General features: G+C 39.7%; 1 protein-coding gene across 1 annotated transcript; it reads left to right on the top strand.

Annotated features, from left to right (window-relative positions):
• The first annotated feature begins 5,194 nt into the window (after positions 1-5,194).
• Positions 5,195-20,160, top strand: LOC135479258 (angiomotin-like). The gene is made up of 15 exons (XM_064759070.1): positions 5,195-5,356; positions 8,741-8,863; positions 9,410-10,079; positions 10,938-11,082; positions 11,768-11,912; positions 12,358-12,395; positions 12,668-12,746; positions 13,626-13,771; positions 14,205-14,354; positions 14,594-14,707; positions 15,115-15,173; positions 15,588-15,722; positions 16,276-16,514; positions 17,589-17,650; positions 17,917-20,160. The coding sequence occupies exons 2-15, from the start codon at positions 8,794-8,796 to the stop codon at positions 17,965-17,967; spliced, it is 2,103 nt and encodes a 700-aa protein (XP_064615140.1). The 5' UTR covers positions 5,195-5,356; positions 8,741-8,793; the 3' UTR covers positions 17,968-20,160.
• Positions 20,161-27,634: the final 7,474 nt, after the last annotated feature.

The raw sequence follows: 27,634 nt of genomic DNA, 5'->3' as shown, positions 1-27,634 counted from the left end.
CTTCTATTATGATGACTTCATACAGTGGCAAACGGATGTATTCTTTTACCCATCTCATGCAATTTGTCAAGATACATGTAGCACAAAGAAGACCTATAGCGTACATGAGCAAGCGAATAAATTTCTACCTCTCTGATGTCAAAACGTTTTATCGGCATATTTGTTTTCATAAGTTATGTCAAACGAAATCGTAGCAGGCTTGTTGACCTAGTGGTATGATTTCCGCTTCGGGTGCGGGAGGCCACAGGTTCAATTCCCGGACAAGCCCATTAAAAGATCATTTTGTGAGCTTTGGTTATAAACGTAAAGACAAATTTGACTTTTGAATCATAAAATCTCGGCTAAAGTTTGTCTTGCGTCTGTCTTATTTTGCTCTGGTTATCATTCGTTGTGTCTCCTTTTCAGCTCTGCCATTGGTCAGCTGAAAGAGCCCTGTAGGGGATGAAACTCTTTGATTTAACATGCTAAAGTAGCAAAGACTACAAAGTTTGAGACTGCTCTCTGAGTAATCAGACACTTTGTAATTCGATTTCAGTATTTGTTGTGTTCATTATTTCGTTGGGAATGATTGCTGTACATTCGGGCAAATCGAATTGCCTGGAGTACATGTAAGTGATAAGTCTGTTGACTTGTAGCATTATATAGACGAAGAAGAGAAAGTTGGATTTAAACACGCTTCCCATATTTTTGACTTGTTTACACATTTTCAGCATACACTTATTTGTCTGAGAAACCTCGGAATTTAAAAGCCTAGACGAAAATGCCAGAGCAGGATTCGCACACTGGAAGTAATGTCATAGCATTTTGTCAGCGTGAAACGTCCATGGAGAACTTGTAGTCGCCCCGGTCACAACGTTTCGGTTTATTTTTACTCGGTGCAAAATAATGGTACAGGAATTTATAGTGTATCACCAATGTATAATGGCAGTATTTTCTAATGGTAAACTTCATCCGAGAGGCAAAACTGAGAGGACATAAGTGTACCATTTGCGCATGAGTAAAGAACAAAAACGCACACGGAATACGAACTCGAAGTGACAGCTCGAGAAAAGGCATGCCCGTAGAGGCATTGGGGAGAATAGAATGGAATTTTGCAGCTTGACGTACATCTATTTGAAGCAGCCACTTTGCCATGGGTTTTTATCCGATGTGCGCAAACATGCACAGAAAGAATTTATCCCAGTGGATAGGCAACGGATAGTTTTAGATGGCTGTAAAATAAGAAAATAAAGCACCTGTAAATGTCAAAATCTATTAAATAGATTAGTATGTTATGGACAACTTTGGACTAGTTTTATAAATGGTGTTGCCAAGCCTAAAACTGCCTAATTCACTTTGTGCTGACTCCTAGGCAGTTCTTTGTCAGATGAACGTCTTGTATTATATTTGTGATGACTTGTTTGCTAAATAAATAAATAAATAAATAAGAAAATAAGTACGGAAATAAGCAAATAAATAAACGAATGCAACGCATTCATGAGTCATCCAGAGAATCCTTTTGTAACTAGATGTAGGTTCTGCTGTAAATTCAAACTCCCCCCCCTCCCCCCTCCACACACACACACACACACCCACACCCACCTACACAGCATACCCACACGGACTCCCTCACACGGAAATATTTATTTCCTTGTTGTGTAAATCAAACAGCTAAAACAAATCAGGTGCGAAGTGTGTTTGGCTGTAGAGTGGGTTTGAGACTGTTTAGCCGTATCCTCAGATTTGCTTTAATATTTGAATTATATATTTTAAATCTAATCTACTTGTAACTATAGATGTGCTCTGCGTATACAATACAAAGGATGTGTTTTTGCTTTGTCTCTGCAGAATTTCAGGGTTCGCAGACTTTATGTGAGGTGGCTTGAGAACCTCCAAATACAACGAATACGGTCAAGACTTGCATCACTATAGGCGTACCATATGTTCCTGCTGAACACAACTCTCGTATCACAATTCTAGTACTTCATTTCTTTATATCAGCTGATACGTGTCAGCCAAACATAACATGTTTTCTCTCGGTCTCCTCTGTCTAAATATAAACCTGTTTCCTAGTAAGTTCACATGGACGTGAATGTTTTTTTTTTTTGTTTTGTTTGTTTTTGATTTTTTTCTGTAAATATTTCACGGTTTTGTGGTTTCTGGTAGCCAAGTTAAGCCTTGCGGGTAATTATCAGGTATATCTTAATAGAACCAGTAATGAAGGATGGAGACGTTTAAGCGGTAAATAATTATCTGACCATAAAGAGATAATTATATGACCCTGTGTATGATAATTTGCATACACTTATATATTCACATACAAGCTGTTGACCCTGGAACTTCTCTGTCTCGCTTCCTTCCACCAAAAATGCCGGCCGCCGTCATATAGGCCTAAGTGAAATATTCTTGACTACGGCGTAAAACACCAACCAGAAAAATAAATGAAATAAACCATTGGATTTTATATAACTGTAGAAATGACTCCACTGGATGTGTATCATACACGTACACGCGACAAGGTTTACATGTGCTGTAGGTGATATCTATGTATTATTTAGTGGTTCAGTACAACAATATAAGCTATCTTATTTTTCACAGCATCCCGTGTATATGTATGAACCAATTCGAACTTGAAATGTTACAGAGATGACGTACTGGATTGGCTATAGACAGGCAGTTATTTCCCCTTGGTGGGTGGCGCATTTTTTATCGCGTGTTTCAATGGACAAGCGATTGTGTTTGCATAGTTCTTCCGAGAATGAGAATTTCGCAGATTCGCCTAAGTATTTTCCTTACTCTTTGCAACGCATGCGCCGCTCTCAACGTTCGTTTTAAAATCGTTGCCGCCACTAGGAAATGTTTTACAGAAATCTTGAAGAACGCGGAAGAGTTTTATATGTGGTGGCTGTTATCTAGTTTATTGCAATGTGAATTTTGCATGAGAGGCTTTGTGCGCTTAACTGAAAACAAAGAACAATATCTGAATCTTTTACTACATATTTAGACATTTGCTACATTATAACAACAGAGGCATTATAACCATGAAAGTATGTATAATGGTGACAATTTTATAATGGGAGCCCCCGTGACCTACGTGGTTAGCGAGCCCCTCACCAATACGGTCGTTGTGAGTTCAAGTCCAGCTCATGCTGGCTTCCTCTCTGCCCGTACGTGGGAAGGGCTGCCAACAACCTGTGGATGTTCGCGTGTTTCCCCGGGCTCTGTCTGGTTTTCCTCCCACCATAATACTGGCCGCTGTCGTATAAGTGAAATATTCTTGCGTACGGTTTAAAACGCCAATTGTAATGACCCAGGAGCCTCTCACCAATGCGGTCGTTGTGAGTTCAAGTCCAGCTCATGCTGGCTTCCTCTCTGCCCGTACGTGGGAAGGTTTGCCAGCAGCCTGCGGATGGTCGTGGGTTTCCCCCGGGCTGTGCCCGATTTCATCTCACCATAATGTTGGTCGCCGTCGTATAAGTGAAATATTCTTGAGTATGGCGTAAAATACCAATGAAATAAATAAATAAATAACTAAATAAAGAAATATTATAATGATAGTAATAATGATGTGATGAGCATGATGATGACCATAATAAAAAAGTGATAGTGATGATGATTAGAACAGTAATAAATACCAATAGCATTAAAAGCAAGAACAAAAACTAACCAAAAATATGAACAAAAATAAACATTTCACTATGCAAATAGATCCGTTCTTTTTTCACTAAACACCAGTGTAGGGGTATATGGGAATTTGTATGCAAGTAAAATGAATCCGGTTTTTATATAGGAAGCTATAATGCCTACACACATATCTTGATGATTCATGTGAACAGGTGAGGCGAGTCCAAACTATATCAGGTGTTTATTTTTAGAGCATGCGTATCTCATCATGCATGCATTGCAGCATGATGTCTCTTACAGTCGGAATGTGCGACTGTCGTCTTGTAAGCACATCTATATAGACACACGGCAGTTTAGTGCCTGGGAGGGGAATTACATAAACAAATCAAGGCAATCGCCTGAATATGATTCCGGGTTTCTTCAGTCTGCAAGGTGGGAGAGGGATCAGAGTTTATGATATATTTGCATGAGTGGATTTATGTTTATAATAGTTTGTGTTAACTAAATTTGCCTTTCCTCTTTGTCAGATTGACGAGAACCTATCAAAGATGTCTAGGCCTACACAAACTCCTGTATTATGTACGCCTGGGATTAAGATACATGTATAAGCAGATTATATTCTTAATCCTAAATTACACCAATAACCCATAATATATAAAAAATATATATATAGAAAAGACAATACAAAAATCAGAAAATGGTTGGCATGGGACAAAAAGCTTTTAGATTTATGAATCACAAAACTACAGTGTATTTCAGACGAGTTTCATACTAATTGGTAGACACCCATTTTTTAATCTTTACCATTCAGAAACTGTACCGCATTTCACTTAAAATTTCGATCATGGAACGAGATACTCATTTTGGCTGGTTTGGAGAGTTCTATTGATCTTTTAGAAAGGTTTGTAATTAAGGTACATGTACTGGGAAAGTTAGTTTCATCGCCAAAAGTACTATTTTATGACAGTTATTTGTCTCCAAACATACCCTTTTTGGGCCAGATTTTTAGGACAAGTACATTACACCGACTAGCCCCATATATATAGTGGGGGGGGGGGGGGGGAGGGGTGCTAGTTCTATTTGGCTGTATCTTGTGTGAACGTCTATATAGGTTCTACCGGCAAACGGTGAATTCCGTACACGTGCAGGCATAACGGATTTGGCATACTTTTTATCTTGTTTAATTTTAGAGTAACAAAGAAACAAAAATTCTTCGCGATCCACAATTTACCATGTAAAAATTCATCAGCCTATTTTTAACACTGGTAGGCCCATTTAAAATGTGCAATCCCATAAATCAATCGTGGCCGAAGCTGACAGTCAAGTTCTGCCTGCATTGTGAATGTAAAAACGTGTTTAGAGCTTTTAGCTCAAGTCGGGAATGTATAGCCTGTTTACACCGCATACCACGGAAGCCTTTCCGCTTCATTTCTATTATCTGTTATGCCCGGGGAATATCTTCGCCGTGCCGATGAAATGTAAACTGTGTGTGTTTAGACCCCTGCTGTATGCTCGGTCAGCCGAAAAGGAATTCACCCTGTGACGTCACGGCAGGGAAATTCCTGACATACTTAGGGGCGGCCATCTTTGTTTATGGTGGGATATCTCCGAGCACAGGATTCACCGTTGTTAAATGCGGAAAACACAAGAAAATTACACCTTTTGGACAACTTTCAAAGTTAAATCGGAGTGGTTGAAATCATCTTTAAATCGCATGTGCAGTGGTTTGGCTGGATTTACTTACAATATGCAGGTAAGTGCAATATACAATAGCGTAACACCCACGACCCACTTTATGGGATACTGACTGTACGGTACTACATGTGTATTACACAGCGGCGTTGTTGTTGTTACTCCAAACTGTTTTGTCTAAATCACCAAGCGCCTCTTGTTAAGATCTGCCCATTGTTACGCTCAATTATGAAAACGGGTTGAGACATCTGTGACATTGTTTGAAATACCAGCCTTTCCTGTGTGCAGTTCAGTTTTATGGTGACTAAAATGCGGCGTTTAGCGCGGAAACCGTTGCACAAAAATCAAAATGATTTAACACAGAAATTTTTTTTTTCTCAAGAATTGTTGAAATTTTAAGTTAAGCATTGCAGACAGATACGGATTATCTCATCAGCAATTTATCAGTTACAGCTAGTAATAAGTTACAACATGTGTGCAATGAACATATGTTTATTGGGCCTACACGACACGTTACATGTATGTACCAGTTCAGGTGCGAAGCACCTATGTTGTCTCCAGTCAGTAGCCTGTCATCGACTGATCAAACGATAACTGAATTATACCTCACGGTTGTTGTACACAAGTATTGATAATGCGTCTAAGTGCATATTTTTATTATATTATTATTAATTTGGACATAATAATTAAAGAATAATTAATTGTAGGAACTGACTATCAACTGAATGATGGCGTTGAAACCTACCATAAAATCACGTCGTTTAGCTTTACAAAAGCCCCCACCCTGTTAGGCCTATATAAAATATACATGAACTCCTGAGACCCCTGAAATACCAATTGGGTGTAATGTTACAGGTCAAAATTTGTGTAGTACATGTAGCTACCATTAAAACAATGGAAGATTAGTGGATTTTTATGATGTTTCGAACTTGTGCAGTCAGAGTCCCTGAAAATTAAATTTTCCGTATTTGACCAAATTTTTCTTCAACCCCCAAATTACTCTTTTTTTTAGTGGAATTTATGTATACAATTATTGTGCAAATGATTATTTGTATGTGTCACTACAGAAACAAGCATAGATTTAGCCAGAATTTGAAATCAGGTTGTCTCGTTACCAATTTTCTCCTATTTTCCTCATCTCTCCCATGTTAATTTTGTCAGAATAGGGCGTTTCAAAGACATTGAGATCCCCCCCCCCCCCACCCCTGGCTAAACCTATGGAAGCATGATGCATAAAACTGGCCAGATTATTTCTCTACATGCCATAGTTCTCTCAGAAAGTTTCAAAATATTGATGGCATTGGTTGAAAAGGTTGAAGAATCAGGCTGTCATCATACGTACAATTGTTATACCAGACCTTAATCAGTCAGTTGAATAAGAGTGTTTTCTGTAAGTAACTAAAAAGGATTTCAAACTTTGGGAGTCCTGAAGCTGACCAACTTTTAAAATAAGGGAAAAAATAATCTGTTTACTATTATATCTTTTGGTTTATGAAAATACATGTAAGTGTTTAAAGGCATTAAAGTGTTTGTTCTGTTTTCTGCTATGTTTCCCACATTATGGACCCTCTTTCGTGAATAGTTAGTCATTGTCATATATGTACTATGTTATCTCTTTACGGCTTCTTCATTTCCATTTTCCTTCATTTTATTTATTTATTTTTTTTTGCTCATGGTTAATTATAAATTCATGGTACATGTTAGTTGGAGTTTTAATTATGAGTTCTTGCATCTTGGTCTAGCATATCAACCACAAAGGATCTGGCATTATCACCATTTTTATCTCTATTGAAAAAAGAGCTCTTCTTATGCATCAAAAGCTAATTAAAATGCCATTCGAGCCATTGGAATGTAGTCTTAGTACCGTAGACATCCTATTTGTCTGCCTTATAGCCTGATCATCCTGATTTACAAAACGGTTAACCATAACCACAGTTTTTCCAGTGATCTTCAATTTTTGTAGTGAGTCAAATTTATGATTATAATGTCCTTACTAAAACATCATCAAAAATTAGGAACTTTAAGGCTTGTTTCGGATGTAATTTAGATCACATTTCTCTGCTTGATGCCGAATGAGGAAATACTCATTTTGCTTACCTCACCAGAGCCCTCCCCCCCACCCACCCCCGCCATCAGATGACCCCCGGGGCTTTCATTATATTGCATCCATACATGAATTCATACAAGTATATACTGTTAGAAAATTTAGCTTCTCATTATGACAGTAATCAAAATGTAAATGAACAGCTACAGATAACGGTAATTTATCTAAGTTGCATTTCATTTCCTCATATCATGAGAGAGCATTTGATGGTTAGTTTTGTTTAACTGTGTAACCATATTCCAGATACTATTTTTCATTTTCCTTAAGGAAATTTTTGAGGGTCATTTTAAGTTCATTGTTCCAGATCAAAGATAGAAAAAAAGATTCATTGATTTTCAAACTTAAAGGATGAAATTTAAAAAAGAGAATCCCTGATTTTGATTTTAAAGTATTGAAAAGACAGTTAAAAAGTCTTTAATCCTGCTTATTTCATAATAATTGATAATGGGCTAAATTGTCTAAGGAGCAAGACATGGTTATGTCACAATCTGATAAACCAGTACCGAAAATATTATTGTACAGGAGTTTCTACCTGCTTTATAATCTTTCAGCTGTTCAGAAGGTGTGTTAAATTAAACATGACAAACTGAATGAACACCCTGAGGACTGCTACATAAATAAATGCTAATTTAATTTTCACAAGAATGAAAAGAATTTTGCATCGTTTGAATTGATATTCATTCACGACTAGATTGCTTTTAGAGATACATTTATTTAAGACTGAATTACTCCAAGTTGTGGTGAAGTGTATATCCCTTTTGTTTTTATTATGAAATTTTCAAATTTGATGAATTTGAATTACTTTCAGAACTGTCTGATCTAGAAAATTAAGACATTCTGTGCTTTTTTCTCCCTCTTGTACATGGTATTTAGTGTTGTAACTTTCTTTCATCTTGCTGTACCTTTCATGTTGTCATCAATATTGATTGGCCATTTGTTCATATCACTAATTCAGAATAACCCAGATTTTCAAGAATGACAGGTTTTTGTTTTTTTGACTACAAGATGTAAATGTCTTAAAAATTGTAGATTGATGTATTTACATGAACTGTGTACATTTATAGAGCAGTTTTGAGGTGTGTTTGGACACAAGCACATATACATTATCATATACCATCTCACATAAAAAATGTCATTGAACCTGGTTTTCGGGTGATGTGGATTGGATAACTGTGCTATAAAATATTTTGAGACCCAGACTCTAGGCTTTCATCCCTTATCAGTCTGAAAATATGTCATTGGTGGCCCAAAACAGGTAATTTTTAGATGATGACTCACTTATAATTTATGTCTAGATTTGTATCAAGTTTATTAATCTATTAGTCTATTCAATCATTTCAGAGAAGGTGATTGAAGAGCAAAATAGCCTTAGGAACCAGGAGAGATAACTCAATATGCAGCAGCCCTGTCAACAGAGGGAGCCACCTCCATACCCAGGTCACTCTAAGCAACTGTACCAGCCAGGTATGAATGAATTTGACCTGCTGCGGGGAGAGTATTTTCCAGTAGTTATGTAACAATTCTGTGTGGTGAGGTGTCATGCATTTTGTCTCATTTTTAGTAATGCCCAACATACATGCACATGGGCTCTTTGTCATAGCACCTTGCTTACATCAAGTGTTAACAAAGCATAATTGAGATGTTTTAAGTAGGGCTTAAGCCCAGAAAAGTTTTCTATAAGAACAGAAATATTCAGTTTCTTTGATTTTTAGATCTCATATTTCAACAAAGTGAACTTAAACACAATGTAGAGCCCTCACCGACCAGCTGTCTCTCTGTGACTATCAGACCAGTGAGGTCACATGCATGAATTCCTCTGTGGGTGAGCATTTCAGCTGCGGCCTTGAGTCAGTTGCTTTGGCTCGGAGATCCCCTAACCATAGTGATATATGAAAAACTCTTTGGTACGGCATTAAACACCAAGCAAATAGATAAATATATTCAGTGTAACCTAGCATTAAGTAGATTTGCAGATATTTACACTTTTTGATGTTTACAATTTTGTTACAGGCACAAGGAAGAGTTTTTCTGGCAGTGAAACGAGTACGGATGTGTCACTCTCCTCGTCAGAGAACCTCTCCACATCTCAGCGGCAGGAACCCCAAGGCCAGGAGAATACTCAGGAAAATGTTTTCAGCCCTAATCTTGACCTTCACGACCCTGACACGGGTTACAGTATCTTGGCACGCCTCGGCATGCCCCAAAGCTTCGTGGGCAAAACGGGCCAGGAATACATACAGGCACCGGTCACCACTTGTGCTGACCCACATCAGCAATGGACTCACGCAGTGTCCCTCCCCCACGTCACAGCCCCACACGAACTGAGCCGTCCACTGGCAATGTACCAGACTGGTCCCAATCCAGCCGCTTACTCACATCAGTTATGGACGCAAAATACAGAACAGCTTCACATGGGTGTGAATGCCCCAGGAGTGACATACTATACCCATTTACCCCCACCCCCTGAGTACCCAGGGATGCCAGTACATCGCTCCATGGGGAATCCCTCTATGGATGCCAAAGACATATCAAGGTCATATGAACTAATTGACAAATCTGACCTTCAGACCTCAAGGTCACAGCCTGAACTTGCTTGCTACATAGCGCTACAGACTACACGACCTGAGCACCCATATTATTCGTCAGGAGATTTAAAAGTTGGTGCTTCACAGGAGCTAAGGTATGCTGGTGCTGATGCCAGAGAAAATCTGCTTTCGTCTGACTTCTTCGTCTGTGTGCTTAGCGTCGTTAAGTTAGTACCTGAGCAAAACTTTAAATATCATGTAACGAGGGAGATTGTGTTTAATTAAATAGCTTCTTAACTAGTGGTCTACTCACGAGTGTTTTATAGTCAACATGATCATCACGATGACTTATGGAAAGATGTTGATGTATTGAGCCATTTTTTCATTCGGTAAATTTTAAAAGATGTGTTTTGGTCATGGAAAAGTGTAAAATAATTAAATTTGAATTAATTTGTTTAAATTATTGATTAATGTTGTCACAGATGGTTAACTTACATGTATAGCCTAAAAGAAAAGAAAATTTTAGCATTTGGTGATGAAATTTTTGAACCTATAGCAAAACCTATATAACCTGACCTAATATAGATTTGACCAATCAATTTTTAATATACATGTATTCAATTTCTAACTGAACTCATTAGTTCAACAATGTAATTCGGTTGAAAACAAAGTGTCTTGCGATGTTTGCTTTAAACTTGCGTAGCTTTTCCTGTCAAATGGTCAGCAGCTACATGTATGCTTTTATCAATATAATCCACAACTACAAACATGTACCCTTGATTTTTTATGTATGTTCACAAATGCGGTCATTGTGAGTTCAGGTCAAGCTCATTCTGGGTTCTTCTCCGGCTATACATCTTAAAGTCGGACGGCAACCTGCAGATGGCCACGGGTTTCCTCCCACCAGTCTGCTGGCTGCAGTCGTATAAATGAAATATTCTTGAGTACGGCATAAAACACCAGTCAAAGAAATCAATCAAATTTTATATATGTTTTATTTACATTTTGTTCAGCAAACTATCTGGTAAGCTTGAAGACTGGGATCACTCTGCTATTGCCACACGGGCATCTCAGATGGTGGAGATGCTATCAGAGGACAATCAGCATCTGAGGGAAGAGCTGAACCAGTATGAACACAAAGTCTCTAAGCTACAAAAGGTGGGTTCGAAATACCATTCGAAATGTTAGGCTAAGCAAGAATCATCCTTTCGTTTTTTTCACTCACTGTCATATGACTGAAAAATTGTTAAGTAGGACGTTAAACCCCAAGCTTTCACTCACTTACTCACTCACTCACTTTTCACTCTGCTCTGGGGTACTACAGGAGACCATTGTCTGTCATACAAGACCCATATCCATTTCTATCCAAGTTGACAAGTGCATAGTGCATGAAGCATATATATCCATCTCATTTTCCATGCATATTGCAGTCTCTGGAGGGAAAAGCATCCATTGCCAATAATTCAGCAAGGGACACAACTCTTGCCCTTCTTTTCAGAAATGCTCTTTCACTGCACATACCCATCACATAGTTGTTTAACTTTGACTGTAGCTTCAGGTGAAGTTTATAATGTACCTCACAAAAAGTAAAGTTTCTCTGAGCTCTTCAGTTTCCTCAGCTTGTATGCCGGATAAATGTTGTGTAAGTGAAAATTTTTTGAGTGCGCCAGTCATATAAATAAGTAAATACTGGTACATATATATTAACATGCAAATAAATAAACAAAGGGGCCAGTTCACAAGTTAATTAAGGTGATGTGTCATGCAAGAGTCATTAAACATTTGTGGGATGTGATCACAAGGTGACAGTAAGTTGACACGGTTTGCTTATTTCTCATTTCAGTTTGAACTTGAAATTCAGAGAGTACATGAGTCATATGAATCTTTAGTGAAATCCTCACAGAAAAGAGAGCGACTCGAGGGTGCCCTGAAAATGCGGATGGAGGAAGAAATTAAAAAGCTAAAGTCTGAGAACAGGCAGCTGAGGGGTAAGTGTTTAGTTCAGTAATCAGCCTCGGTTCAGTGATCACCTTTCAGTTCAGCCATCCCCTTTTGTTCAGCCGTCACCCTTTTGTTACCCATTACCCTTTCGTTCAGCCATCAGCCATTGGTTCATCTGTCAGCCTATTGTTCAGCCATCAGCCATAGGTTCAGCCATCATTCTTTGGTTTAGCGGTCAGCCTTGGGTTCAGCAATGCATAAGGTTCAGCTGTCAGCCGTTGCTTCAACAATCAGCCTTTTGTACACTGGAAGACTGTAAATAGGCGGATATTGTGACTGCTGTTGGAAAGAACCGTGTACAAGATTTCAGTATTCAGGACCCAGTCAAGCTCAGCTGTCTGAACATTCAATTCTCTAAGGCAGGAAATTTTGAAGTGAAATCACTGTTTCTACAGAAAGATGTTTACATGATTTTATACATTTACTTTCCAGAACAACTGGAGAAGATGGTTTCTCGTTCGACGAATGAGGTATGTTTGTTCAGTTTAGACTTTTGATGTAGTTAATATTTTTCTTTTAAAAACTTTCCAATAACTAGGGTAAAACCTTTCTGACCAAATATAAAATTCATTTGCAAATTAACTGTCAACTCAATGGTTTATTTGCAGGGGTGCTTAAGTATAATTTAATGGCTGTTGTCTGTAACAAACTAATTGCTGATGGAATGCTTGATCATACCAGGAGTTCATGACATTATGATGATATGATTATTATTATGAAATGTTTTTGTCTTTTTTTTCAGAGATTAAGTCCTAGTGGAAGTGATATGCAGCGCGACGTGGCTCAGAAAGAAGCTGATCTTATGCAAGCATTATCCCATAGTAAGTTTCTCCATGTTAGCCTGTTTTGCTTCCACCAAGGAGGTTATATTTTTGCAGGTGTTTATTTATTTGTTGGTTTGTCTGTATGGATTTGTCATTAAAATAATTATGCATTTTTATGAAATAGAGAATTTGTTATTATATGTATCCAACATGATCCAACAGATTTTGGATGAAGTTTTATGCAAGGCAGAGCACCAATCAATTTTATTTTGTTTGTGATCTGGATTCAGATCCAGGAAATTTTTATAATATAATGCACCATTAGAGATAAGACTGATATGCTGAGTACTGCCCCTTTGTCTGTAGTGTGGGAATTTGTATGCGTCTTTGGCATGCTGTATCACTGAGGCAGCACTGCTTGTATAAATATTTCGACCTTTTTGCCAACCTGCTACCAGGAGACATTGATATGATATAATGAAAACAATGTTCAAACCAAAAATAATCCCCAGGCAAACATTTGAGACCCTAGTCGTGTGTTTTTTTTGATGGGGGGGGGGAGGGGGGGCGGTTTGACAGTTTTAATGGTTGGTAGTAATATTGTATTACAGTGTATCTAGTTTCACCTCAAATTGTGGGGGGGGCCTCCGTGGCTCAGTCGGTTAGTGTGCTAGCGCAGCGTAATGACCCAGGAGCCTCTCACCAATGCGGTCGCTGTGAGTTCAAGTCCAGCTCATGCTGGCTTCCTTTCCGGCCGTAAGTGGGAAGGTCTGCCAGCAGCCTGCGGATGATCGTGGGTTTCCCCCGGGCTGTACCCGGTTTCCACCCACCATAATGCTGGCCGCCGTCGTACAAGTGAAATATTCTTGAGTACGGCGTAAAACACCAATCAAAAAAAAAAAAAAAAAAAATCAAATTGTGGGTTTGTATTTGCAGATAAAGAGTTGAATTCCAGCAATGAATGTTTGGACAAGGAGCTGAGGTCACATCAGTCCATGTTACAACAACAACAGTCTCACATTGTCATGCTGGACACCGCACTCTCAGAAGCACAGTTGAACGTGGGACGGCTGGAAGAGGAGGTGAGCTCTATGGGCTGGTCCCAAAAGGAGTTTCTGGCATTACATATGGTGTGAAATATTTACCCCCTATCGTGGGTGATGAGAGGCGTGTATATTAGAAAGAAAACCTAGAAGAATGTTTGAAAAAATATTTGATAACAATCAGACAGATCAAAATATATGTTCTTTTTATTTTTTTTTTTCGTTTTTTTGTACTCAACAACTTTTTCCTTGTTCAAACTGCAGTGTCATGCATTTATAAATTTTTATGCTAGGATCTCCAACGTTAAATCTTTCGGCTGTTGCCACCTTTGAATAAAACTGCCATACCTAAAATTCGTCTCAAGCTGGACATATCCGAGACTTGCCTGTCTCTCACACCAGCCAATTCTGCATCTTTTAAGCGTCAATCAAAACAGTCAATGAAACATTTTATAACCTATCCTTCTTGCAGTGTCAGAAAAAGCAGATGTACATGGAGAGAGTAGACCAGTTACAGAAAGCTCTGGTTGCTCTACAGTCCACGTGTGAAAAACGAGAGTTGCTACAACAACAACTTCAGGATAAACTGGAGAAAGAGCTAGATGTCTTTAGGTCAATGGAGGTAAGTGAAGCTTCTTGAACTCCACTATATGTATACTAAAGACAACACTGAACTTGAAATTCTGACCTCAGAAGCATCTGCTTGTGAATGACTTCAGTTTTGTAGAACATTTCGTTGAGATCTTTATTGTACATATTTGGCATAGATACTTTTTAACTTTTATACACAGCAGATCCTGTCTGCATGTGATAAACACCAGGCTTCATTTGTTAAATCAGGCTGTTTTTTTTGTGTTTTAGTCTGGGATGACTGGTATATTGTCAGCCGAACATGAGACAGATTTGGGGGCTTTACGAAGGATTTGCCACCAGAAAGATGCCAAACTTTTACAGTTGGAAGGAGAGTTAATAAAGGTGAGACAAATAGTCAAGGTTTTTTTGGCAATCATTACCTCCCCTGATAAAAATTGTCCAAAGCCATGGAAGCAGCAGATATTGCAATTTTAATCTGGAACAAAAGAACAAAATGCTGACAGGGCAATTTGTTTTGTAGAAACTGGTTTGAGTTTTTCACATAGTGTTAAATGGGGGAGAGTTCTGGTATTATCTGGCCAGCACAAGTACAAATCAGACATCTTTGATAATAGTTGCTCTACATTCACTTTCAAAATTCTTAAGACAGAACAAACATCCACATTACTTGTCTTATACAGGACATTAGCATTGTCAGGGTAACTTTCTTTATTTCAGAGGTTGGTTTGTTTGTTGCAAGTAGAATGGCTTTCCATATTGTTAGTAATAACTTTGTGATGTTTTCTCAGTGGGAACAGAGATTCTTGGAGGAAAGTGCAAAGAAGTTGTCATTAGAAGGAGAAACAAAGTAAGTTTTGGTCTCTTTTCTTTTTCTTGAAAGAAGCGTTGTATCTTAATTCCTCCATCTTTTCGTATATGAAAGAGCAACTCTCTGTGCAACTTTAATTTGATTTTGGGCACAAAACTACATTGGTTAGATTGGCAGATCACAAAAACTATGATTTTTTTCAGTCAACACAGATTAATGCCTTCAGAATATGCTTGAATAAATGTCTTGCAAACAAGCAAAAAGGTTAAAAAATTACAGTATTTGTCTACAGATACCTTTCTGATATAAAATTAATGTCATTTGGTTCTAATTATTTTCTTGCCATTTTCTCTTATGGTAAAATTCTTTGAAATATTTCCTGAATTGACGATATCCCATGACAAAACATCATGTCATTTACTTAAATGAAATCCTTTTTTTGTTTGCTTTCAGGGATGCAAGGCTTGTTGCCTTGAGTCATAGCTCAAAGGAAACAGAGAAACTCATCGCAGAAGCCAAAGCTGATAAACTGAAAAACATGGAGGAGCTCTACCAGGCCAACAGGAAAGTTACTGAGTTAGAGGCCAGGTAAGGCACTGAGAGAATCTTGTCACGATTATATTTATTTTCATATCAAGCTAGCCTCCTACTTTCACAGCTCGTGGGACCTTAGTGAGAACAAGCTGTCAGTGTCACTTGTGTGGTCGTTTGCTTAGTCTAGTGTTCATTGAAGACCACTTTCCATCCACCAATATGGTGTGTACCTCTGTGCGTCACATGCTTGAAAGTTTATCAGTAATCTGCCAAAGGCTGGTGGTTTATTCACCTTCCACCAATATGGTGTGCATCCTTGTACGTCACATGTGAGAAAGTTCATCAGTCGTCTGCCAAAGGCTGGTGGTTTATTTGCCTTCCACCAGTATGGCGTGTATCTGTGCGTCACATGCTTGAATTTGCCAAAGGCTGGTGGTTTATTCGCCTTCCACCAAGATGGTGTGCATCCCTGTACGTCACATGTGGGTAAGTTCATCAGTCACCTGCCAAAGGTTGGTGGTTTACTTGCCTTCCACGTTCTGAAGCAGTCAGTCAAACCATAATTTGTCCCTCAATGAGTGAAATTTTTTTTTTTTTGCTTCTCCAGAGTGAAATCACTGGAGACACAGCTCTCGGAGAAAGAGGCAATGATCAAGGTGCTCCAGCGTTCATCTATGACACGTAGCAGTAGCGTTCACAGTATCTACTGTTCACCGCTACACTCACCGCGACCGTCGGTTGTCTCGCACAGGGCCGGCCCACTCAGTCGGGAAAGCAGTGATGGGAGCTCACCCTCTGAACATGGCTTCTTCAAAGAATATGGAACAATTAAACATGTCAAAACAAGTAAGAGTTTAGTTTGTTCTTCCTATGGTTTCGCAAAATTCTTTAAACACTGTATGACAGTTTGAACATTGGAACAGAACTGACATGTTACTGCTTTACATTACAAAGGACATTATATAACTACACGATCGCTGAGACCATGTTACTGAAAGCATTGAGACCTTGTTACTGAAAACATGGAGACCCTGTTACTGAAAGCATTGAGACCTTGTTACTGAAAACATTGAGAGCCTGTTACAGAAAGCAATGAGACTCTGTTACTGAAAACATTGAGAGCCTGTTACAGAAAACATTGAGACCCTGTTACTGAAAACATTGAGACCATGTTACTGAAAACATTAAGACCTTATTACTGAAAACATTTAGACCCTATTACTCAAAACATTGAGACCTTGTTACTGAAAACATTGAAACCCTGTTACAGAGAACATAGAGACCCTGTTACTGAAAACATTGAGACCTTGTTACTGAAATTTTGAGATTGTGTTACTGTATGTATATTATCTTCTATAAGAAATTATGGAAAGTATGGGGCATGAGCTCAAATTTCACTGCAAAAAGTGCACTTTTTAAAGGCAAAATAATGTTATATATTACTTTTGGTGCTGAAACATTTTTCATCCAAACAAAGCTCTAAACACCTTTCTAAGATCAATAGAGTCCTCAGAATCAGGCAAAATGTGGAACATACTCATCGGTGATTGAAATTTTAAGTCGTTTTTAACAATATTTTTATTGTATCCAAACAGGACTGTTTATATATAACATATAACCCCAGCAATGTGGTCGCTGTGAGTTCAAGTCCACTCATGCTGACTTCTTTTCCGGCCATATGTGGGAGGGTCTGTCAGAAACCTGTGGATGGTTGAGGGTTAACATTGGGTTCTGTCTGATTTCCTCTCACCATAATGCAGGCCACTGTCACATAAGTGAAATATTCTTGAATATGACGTAAAACACCAATTTAAATAAATAAATAAATGTAAATGACAAGAAGAAGTGTTGCCTTTTTTGTAAGCTTTCTTCAGTCTATGAGTCTATTTTGTAACGCTTTTCTTTATTTCCCACTTGCAGGCAGTGCTACTTCGGTTGACATCCATAGGCTGGCTGATAAAGAGGAGAGGGGTCAAGTTCATGTAAGTTCTTATGGCCCAAGATTTTGGATAAATTAATATCACACTATTAAACACTATTCAATAACCCTGAATTTTTTGGAATGCCTAAGAAATGTCACAGTGACACAGTGAAAATTTCTGTACAAAATAAAAGCATCATTTTATTTTTTAGAGAATTTCTTATCAAAGACAGAAATTTGTGAACATATGGGAAAGACAATGTAACTTCTAAATAGATGATAAAATTCTTTTGTTTTGTAATTCAGTCTCTTCTGTATGATTTACAGCGTTCATCTGATAGCGATTCAAAGGTGGAGCAGATGCTGTGGCATGTATGAAAGTAATTACTGGCACAGATTATTGTGTACTGACCAGATATGGAGTGTGTACCTGTGTGGAAACCAGAAAGTTTGGTATCTGAGCCCTTTCTTCACAAAGACAGTTGTCAGAGGCAATATTGATATGGGCCTGTGTTATGCGCCCGTGTTATGCGTCCGTGTGAGGGCAGGAATATTTGAAAATGTATACTGAGCACTGTCATCAAAATTGCTGCTGGCAGAGGCGATATTGGTATGGCTGAATGTGGAATGCGTGCCTGTTTACCTGCCTGTGTGGAAACCAGGACTATTGGGAAATGAGAACTGACCAAGTGACCTCTCTCATATCACAATAACAGATGGTAGAGATTTTGACATGGTGGTGTGGAAGGTGAACGCAGAAGTGACAGTTTGTTGGATAATGGTGAACCAATCACGTTGTTCTTTTCTCAGGTCACATAAACTCTATTGCTCCAAGAAGATGTGCTGATATATCTTTGTTTGAACAAAAAAAAAAACTGTGTGAATCTTGTCTGATTGCTCATACAATGTATTTTCAGCAATCCAGTACTTATTTAAAAGATGCAGTTTCATGCATCCTATAATTTCTTGGAATATGTCAATTATATACAGTACATGTATGTATGATTATCATATTCAACATATGAAATGGTGCACTTTCTACTTAAAAATTTAAATCATTAAAACAACGTTAAACACGTGTCCAGTAAATAAATAAATTGTTAATGCCAGTAAACAATGATAAGATTTAGTACATGAGGTGAGCTAAAACATTTCTCCCTATGGTTACACTCACTACTTCACTCGCCCATGAATAATGAGGTCGTGAGTTCAAATCCAGCTATTGCAGATTCTGCATATCTTTTAAGTGAGGTGGTTTGTACCTGGAGAAGAGAAGTGGTTTTACTGCCAAATAAGATACATCTAAGAATACATTTACATGTATTTGTAATCATTGATAACTAATTATAGTAATTAAGTTCAACAAGAAATGGCATTTTTTACCTTACGTTTTTGTCATCTGTATTTGAAATGTTATGTGGTCAGTTTAAGAAAGGTTAGTAGTCACCATTTTAAGAAAGAAACCAAGACATGCATAAGTTTTGTCTTACATTGGCTTTGTTGGAAACTGTTTTCTGACCTGTTATTTATTTATTTATTTATCATGTTATTTATTGGTTGTGTACTATGAACTTTTTTTTTAAGAGTTGAATCATTATGTTTTTGTTTCCATGTTATTGTTTTTTATTAACCCAGGGACTTTTGAAACAAGAGTTCAGATGAGAAATAGTAAGCATGGAAGATATGTTTTGAGTGTGGTGCAAGTAGAAATAGTTGAAATATCTGTTATTTGAAAATTTGGAGAACGGAAAATTTGTATGTATAGATACAAGTCTGATGCATTTATTCCTCCAAGCATAATTTTTTTTATTGTTCATGATACTTCTACCTAATGTGTAATAAGTTCGTGTGAAATGTTAGCCCGGTGACATAAATCATATCAAAAATAACTACTAAGGAAGTAGTCATGTGTTACACTAACATGTTAATTCTTGCACCGTGGAGATCTTAGCCAAATATCACAAGCCGAAAAAAAATGTTCCACCTGTGTGAGCACTTCATGTGAATGCACTGATAATTACATATGAGTCAGATTTATTCATTCAGAGAGAGAAAAGAAAGTTCAGATCACTGTTGATTACGGCCCTTAATCCCTGAACAGGTGATGTATGGTAGTTTACACTACAGTTTGAAGGTACACGTTGTTTAAATTGTTTTGAAGACTTTTGTTTAAATCAGTGTCAATTTCTGCTTCTTACAATTTCTCTTTTCGGGTAAGAAAGAAGAAGATTCGTCCTGACCATAAAACCGTCCCCACAAGCAAAACATAGATAGATATGTGATATTTTAGAGAAAACACAGCACATGTAAAGGTTTGGTACGCCAGGCATAGGACATGTTCATATAATGGTTTGGTTTGCCAGACATGTACATGTAATGGCTTGGTTTGCCAGACATAGGACATATACATGCAATGGTTTGGTTTGCCAGACATAGGACATATACATGCAATGGTTTGGTTTACCAGACATAGGCCATGTACATGTAATGGCTTGGTTTGCCAGACATAGGACATGTAATGGTTTGGTTTGCCAGACATAGGACATGTACATGTAATGGTTTGCTTTTCCAGGCATAAGACATGTACATGTAACCGTTTGGTCGGCCAGACATAGGGCATGTACATGTAATGGTTTGGTTTACCAGACATAGGCCATGTACATGTAATGGTTTGGTTTGCCAGACATAGGACATGTACATGTAATGGTTTGCTTTTCCAGACATAAGACATGTACATGTAACCGTTTGGTCGGCCAGACATAGGGCATGTACATGTAGTGGTTTGGTTTACCAGACATAGACCATGTACATGTAATGGTTTGGTTTGCCAGGTATAGGATATGTACATGTAATCGTTTGGTTTGCTAGATATAGGACATGTACATGTAATTTTTTGGTTTAACAGACAAAGGTTGTCGATTCTGTCCTTGATGTGGTCAGCTGAATCTGGGCCATGTTTCATAAAACCCACGTAGAGATACATCCATGTAACTACCATGGTGATGTAATACCTACAGCACTGGGCCTGCTTGTACGAAACATTCCTAGTGTTACGAACACGTTACTACAGTGGCAACCAGCAATGTTGGCATTATGCCCCCATGGCCGTAACATGCTTGTAACGTTAAGTGGGCTTCATACAAGTGATCATCATGAAGATGCATCCCTCTGTCAGCCCTCACAAAGGCAGGAAAGGTGAAGGCCATGCAACAATTACACAGAAAGCTTATGGCATTTTCTGTTTCATCAAGTCCAATTTCTTGTATGATTTTTCCTTACAAACTACGTCCATGTTTCGACTGATTTTATATAAAGCTCTTTTAAACAAGGACATTGATTCATGTTGTACAATAGGTCAATGTACAACGTAATACCAACAGTACTTCATACACTGCTGATGACTTACCTGTAACGCTAAGCATGCTTTCTGGGATGCCACAGTACTGTAAGCATAATGTTACCATTGTAGTTACATGCTAAGAACTCTTTGTAAAAAGAACTCCAGTACTTGTAAGCGTAACGTTGTTGTGGTTACACCAGACATGGATACTTTTTCCTCTGGATAATTAATTTTGCCAAAAGGCTTTCATCACAGCAGAATGTCTCCTGATATCAGCCATTTGAAGAAAAAAACTTTTTTTTTTATATATATATAATTCATTCATAACACTGGGGTGGCTAATCTGCGTGTTAAGGGTCACCATATGGTCGTCTGTTTGTTTGTGTGTCTGTTTGTTTGGCTGTACTTTTGTTTTTTTTTTTGGTGTGTGTGTGTGTGTTTGTTTGTATGTTACTAGACTATACGGGATGAACAGTATGTCAGAAACCAGCCCTTGGTTAGTATTAGGTACTGAATCTCAGAAACCATAATCAACTGCCTTTTGTAGAAATAATAATAATAAGCAAAAAATATATTTTTATCAGAAAAATTATTGTTTTGTTTGTTTTTACCTTCCTGGTCAAGTCTTCGTGGGTTACAGACGCCCACTGGTATTGTGGACGTATTTGACATGATTTCACTTCGTACTGTGACCACATGTGACAGGAGTTCACCAGATACCGGATATCTCCTGACATAACGCTGGGCTCGCGGTAACCACTGTCCTTGACCAGGTACCGGATTTATCTCCTGACATAGGGCTGGGTTCATTGTGAAGCACTGTCCTTCACCAGGTACCGAAAATACCTCCTGACACAAGACTGGGATCGTCGTAAACCATTGTCCTTCTCCAGGCACAGATGTATACATGGCGTAGATCACCTGGGACGCTTATATCAAAAATTTATACTTGGCTTAGGAGATCTCCTGGGACGTATCTATCAAAAACGTACACATGGCATAGGGGATCATACATGGCATGTAATGTATAGAGGAAATTATGGGTAGTGGTGGTGTGGGGTGTTATCAGAAATGCTTACACTACATGAGAGATTACCGTATTAATTACATGTAAATAAATGTCGAGGCTAGCAGCACAGCGGGTCGCTGTCAGTGTTACTAAAGAATCTCGTCCCTTCATGTTGTACGGCCTAGGAATTAAAAGATCAGCGTTTGGCTTGAGATAAACTGACAGTCGAAAAGGTAAGGTAGAAAAGTGCCCAGATATTTACGGTCATGGAGACTTATTTGAAGAGCAATTTTGTCTCAAACGCGACGTCATGATCTTTATTATTCTCGCATAATGGAGTGATATGATGTGAAATTCCCATAAGATCACGGGAGACCTGTTTTCGTGGCGCACGTTCAGCTTTAACAATCAGAGTAAGTAATGATTCAGAGCGGTTAATGTGAAAGCTAAAACCTGAAAACATGGCTAACCGATATCACAGCTGTGTACTGCTGACCTACAATAGAGCCAAAGCTGGGGTCTACGTGGCCGAGGTGTTTAGCACGCCAGCGTGGCGCACATTCAGCTTTAACAATCAGAAAAAGTAATGATTCAGAGCGGTAAATGTGAAAGCTAAAACCTGAAAACATGGCTAACAGATATCACAGCTGAGTACTGCTGACCTAAATAGAGCCAAAGCTGGAATCTACGTGGCCGGCGTCGTTAGCACGCAAGCGCGCCGCAATGACACAGCAGCTTGCACCAATGCGTCGCTATGAGTTCGCCCAGCTCATGCTGGCGTCCTCTCCTGCCGTACGTGGGAAGGTCTGCCAACAACTTGTCGTGGGTTTCCCCTGTTCTCTGCCCGGTTTCCTCCCGCCATAATGCTGGTCGTCGTCATATAAGTGAAATATTCTCGGGTACGGCGTAAAACACCAATCAAATCTGTACTGCCTCACTTCCTACACGCGAGGTAGTTATCAGTTTTGTTAACCAACAACTCGTTCCTTGTGAATGAGTAGATGCTTTATTAATGCAATGGAGATATGAATATAAGCGTCAAGTCCGACATTCCTATACCATTCGTAGTCCGTAAAGGGCGTTCCAAGTCGATAACCGCAAGATCCATTTCCACAACAACGTTTAACACTAAATCCCGAAGACAAACGTATGTAAGAAATTATACAAATAAGAAATAAAGCCGGTAACACACAAGAGAGAAGCGGTCATCAGTTTTCAATGATGCCGGGCAGACAATGAATATTCCAGGCATGAATTCCATATCAAAGTTCAAATTCGTAGTCCGTGAATGAGTTCCATGTCAAATAACAGCTAAACAAGTATCTCAGTCGCGCTTTCATTGCAACAGTTCATAAATGCATCATGCTGATGTAATTAGCATGGCTACCTTTACGGCCCGTAGATCCAGGTTAAGCGGTATTAGATACAGTTTGAAAATGACGAGCGCTACACACCCTAACCGATCAGATTATGATTCAAAAGTAACGGACGATTACGTCTTTCCTGTTAATATGTAAAGATCTCATGCTACAAGAGGCGCCATCTATGATGTTACACATGACATACAAGATAGACGGTTACACGGGCAACCAACGCCATCTATGTTGTTAAATACCATGTACGTGATAGATATGTACATAGGGATAAAGATACATAGCGATGAAGGTGGTGAGAACTTTGTGTGTCAGGTTTCTGGAAGGAATGTCCTGCATTATTGAATTCAAAATTTGACGAGTGGTCCGTATCAAGCGTTCCCAGGCTCCACACATGTGGGAAGAGTGCGGTGGGTTAAAGATCCACACTGTTCCGGTGTTGTAGAGAAAGACTTTGACTGGACCATCTTCGAAGATGATAGTGTTGATTTTCAGTTCTTTAGTCGCTCCAAAAAAGCTGGTTCCACGGTCTGAACGGAACTGAGAAACCTTACCACGGATAGCGATGAATCTCCGCAGGGCATTTATGAAGCTGGAGCTGGTCATTTCCTCGATGACCTCGAGATGAATGGCTCGAGTGATAAGGCAGGTGAAGATGACTACCCACCTTTTGGCGTTTGCTTGTCCTCGTCTGGTTTTCCTCGTGACAACTGACTAGGGTCCGAAAACATCGACCCCCACGTAGGTAAAGGCTGGCGCAGGGCTCAAGCGATCGACTGGCAGATCTGCCATCTTCTGGTCCCTTGGCTTGCCACGTTGTTTCCTGCATTTGGCGCACGCGTGGATGATCGTGGAGACTCGGCGTTTGCATCCAGTATTCCAATATCCTGCTGTCCGGAGAGCACCTTCGGTGAAATGACGTCCTTGGTGTTTTACTTCATTGTGGAAGTGTCGAATCAACCGTGTTGCAATGTGATGGCGCCTAGGTATAATCAGTGGGTTCTTCTCTGCAGACGGAAAATCAGCCTTGCTAATTCTCCCACCGACTCTGAGCATTCCATTCTTGTCAAGGATAGGATTGAGCTTAGAAATGGGACTGGTTTTAGTCACTGGTATGCCTTGTTGGATCTGATTCATCTCTTCCCCGAATATTTCTAGCTGTACCTGCTTGATCACGGGAAGCTCTGCCTCTTCGTAAAGTCTTACGGATCTCGATTCCGTTCCCAAGTCCCATCCCTTACAGGAGTTGTCCCCGTGATAGGATCGGCTGATGTACTTCAAGTGAGCAATGGTCTTGACTAGCCTTTTTCAGACGGAGAAACGTTCAAATCTGTGTGATCCCAGAAGCCTAGTCGTCGACGTTTTCAGCACTTGCACATCAGGTCTTATCTCTTTGTCACTTTCTGGAAATTGCAGTGGGTATGAATCCTCAAAGGTCATTTCCTCTTTGAGAAGACAAGGTGGTCTCTTCAACCACATGCTTTATCGCATATCTACAAAAGACTGTGGTCTGGTGGCAAAATCTGCTGGGTTCGACCCGGTTGGGACATACATCCACTGCCCTGTTTTTGGAAAATCTGGTGATGCGTTCTACACGGTTGCTGACGTACATGTGGAAGCATCTAGAAGTGTTATGGATGTATCCCAAAAAGATTCTACTGTCGGAATGGAATTTGATGGTATCTGGCTGGACATCCAACTGTTCTGCGATTCTTTCGGCCATGTCAACAGCCAACACTGCGGCGCAGAGTTCCAATCTGGGCACGGTGCGTCCATGAGAAGGTGATGAATCCAACTTCCTTGAAGTCATTCACGTCTGTCGTAGACAGGTAAGCTACGGCAGCGATTGCTTGTTCAGATGCATCACAAAAGACGTGCACTTCCTTCGAAACGGTTTCTGTGAGGGAGGTTTTGACGTATGTCAATATGAAGGTTCCCAAGTTCTTTTATGAAATCTCTCCAGGCTTCTCAATGTCTCTTGCGCTCTACAGGCAGAGGCTCGTCCCAATCCTTGGTTTGGGAGATCAGCTCTCGAAGAAGGAGCTTGCCTTGAATAATCACGGGGGAAACGAATCCTAGGGGATCATACAGACTGTTAACTGTAGATAAAGTCCCACGGCGGGTGTAAGGTTTTTCCTGAGTTGACACTTTGAAAGTGAATGTATCCGACTCCAAATCCCACAAGAGCCCTAGACTGCGTTGGGTTGGAAGAGTATCGGACCCTAGGTCGAGGTCTTTAAGTTCCTTGACGAGATCGTTCGTAGGAAAGGCACCCATGACATCGGTATCATTGGATGCAATCTTGTGAAGTCTTGTAAAGTGACTCCATCGTCTACATAAAAGTCTCTGTCGACGAAATTCCTCATGTCGGTTCCAAAAACCCTTTCTCCGGTCAGAGCTGTTCTTCGGAGTCCGAAAGTTGCTACAACCGGGGAGAACGTGTTTCCAAACACATGTACGCACATTCGGAATTCAATCATGTCCTTCGCTGGGTCGTTGTCGCGATACCAGAAAGAACGCAGAAAATTGCGATGCTCCGGGCAAATAAAGAAGCAGTGAAACATTTGCGGAATGTCTGCAGTGACATTCGATCTAGGGATCTTGCACGCTTCAGGACTTCGGATCCGTTGTTTGGCAACCTACGCCTGTATTGTCGAAAAAGGTAGAGGGGCAACCCTGTTGCCTTGAGAGTTTCTGTACATCTGTTTGTTCATGATAGCCAGAAAATCCCTGTTATCTGCGGACAGACCTGGTTTGTTGTCATCAGGACGCCTTTCAAAGACATTGGTACTGAAGTCAGACGTGGAGTCTCCTAGGTGAAGACTTTCTTTCAAGTTAAACTTGTTGGCGCAAGGCAGGAAGATTGACGGCCGTCCATTGTGGAGAACATTTGTTTTGTTTACGCTGATGTGGCCTTTCCCAGGCATGACTCACCGACTATGACCCAACCCAGGGCTAACCTTTGAGCGAATGGTGTGTGACGGGCTTCTGGGCGTTGGTCAGCGATATGGTGTGCTTCAGGGAGATTCCGGCCTACGAGGAGCAGAATGTCAACACTGTTATCCAAGGGTGGTACCAAGTGGGCCATGTCTCTCAAGTGGGGTAAGCCTGGGCTACTTGTGGAGTTGGGATTTCCTCTCTGATATTCGGGATGTTGTTGCATTCAATTAAACTTGGAATCCTGAAGTTGGTCTTGCCATCAAGGGACTGTACGATAAGTTTTTAGTTCTTCTGCCTGAAGAATTTACCGTTCCCACGCAAGATGAAAGTGAGTAGGGAAAAACCTCACCTTGAAGGCCGAGTGCGTCGAACAACTTTGATTTTGCAAGTGACGCATTGCTTTGATCGTCGAGCATGGCATACATGACAAATGACCTTTCTGGGTAGCCTTTTGGAAACACTTTGACGAGAATAGTTTTTTTCACACGATTTACCCTTGAATGCATCAACACATACCTGGGCACATTTCGTATGGAAGGCAGTGGAGTCCTGGCTATCATCCCTATTCTTCTCCCCGCCATAGTTCTGTGACATGGTGAACTCAGCTGTCCATGTGTGAAGTGCGGTTGGGTGTCTATCACTTTCACATTCCTTGCATTTTACAGACTCCTTACATGCTGGAGCAAGGTGTCTTGTAGAATCACAACACCTGTAGCAAAATCCTCACTGTTTCAGAAGATCCTTGCGTTCTTGGTAAGATTTGCTTCTAAATCCTGTACAGTCATTCAGCCGATGATTAGACTTGTGTAGAGGGCACCTTGCGTCACCTGGTTTAGAATCTGGTTCAGGAATATGCTGTTGGGCGATGGCGGTTTTCTTTGTTGCTACTGAACTCTTGACGTTTAACGACTTGGGCTGACCGTTGTGGACATCTGTTGACTGTTCATGGTTAAAGCTGGGGTCATTCTTGATTTTACTAATATCCCTGATGAACTGTGCAAAAAACCCAGAATGGTGGAAATGATACACCGAAGCGTTGTTTGAAGTCAACTGCCTTTGTCGTCCACTTCTCTTGAACTGAGTAAGGCAATTTCCGGACGACAGGAATAACTCCAGAACTGGTATCAAAGTAGTTTAATAGAGATTTATATATATTGTCTTCTTTCAGTGACTCTATCTCAGACAGTATATCTGAAAGATCGTATAGTCTCGCGCTGTCTTTGTTTGATAGTTTGGGAAAGTTCTCCAGTTTTGTCTTCAATGAAGATTCAACCATTTCTGGGCTTCCGTATTTTTCATCCAGACGTTTCCCAATCCGCTGTAATCCACGACTGGGATTGTGACAGTTAGATGTTCTCAGGCATACAGCATGCTTTGAAGATT

Source organism: Liolophura sinensis, chromosome 12, assembly GCF_032854445.1.
Source record: "Liolophura sinensis isolate JHLJ2023 chromosome 12, CUHK_Ljap_v2, whole genome shotgun sequence".
Lineage (NCBI taxonomy): Eukaryota > Metazoa > Mollusca > Polyplacophora > Chitonida > Chitonidae > Liolophura > Liolophura sinensis.
Note: the sequence above shows the minus strand (reverse complement) of the source record. Positions and strands in the feature narration are given on the sequence as shown.

Excerpts from the sequence above, each read along its gene's own strand:
- LOC135479258 (XM_064759070.1), top strand. The coding sequence starts at position 8,794 with ATGCAGCAGCCCTGTCAACAGAGGGAGCCACCTCCATACCCAGGTCAC. Across the intron at positions 12,747-13,625 it reads TATGCAAGCATTATCCCATA|ATAAAGAGTTGAATTCCAGC; the intron begins GTAAGTTTCTCC and ends TTGTATTTGCAG. Across the intron at positions 15,723-16,275 it reads GTTACTGAGTTAGAGGCCAG|AGTGAAATCACTGGAGACAC; the intron begins GTAAGGCACTGA and ends TTGCTTCTCCAG.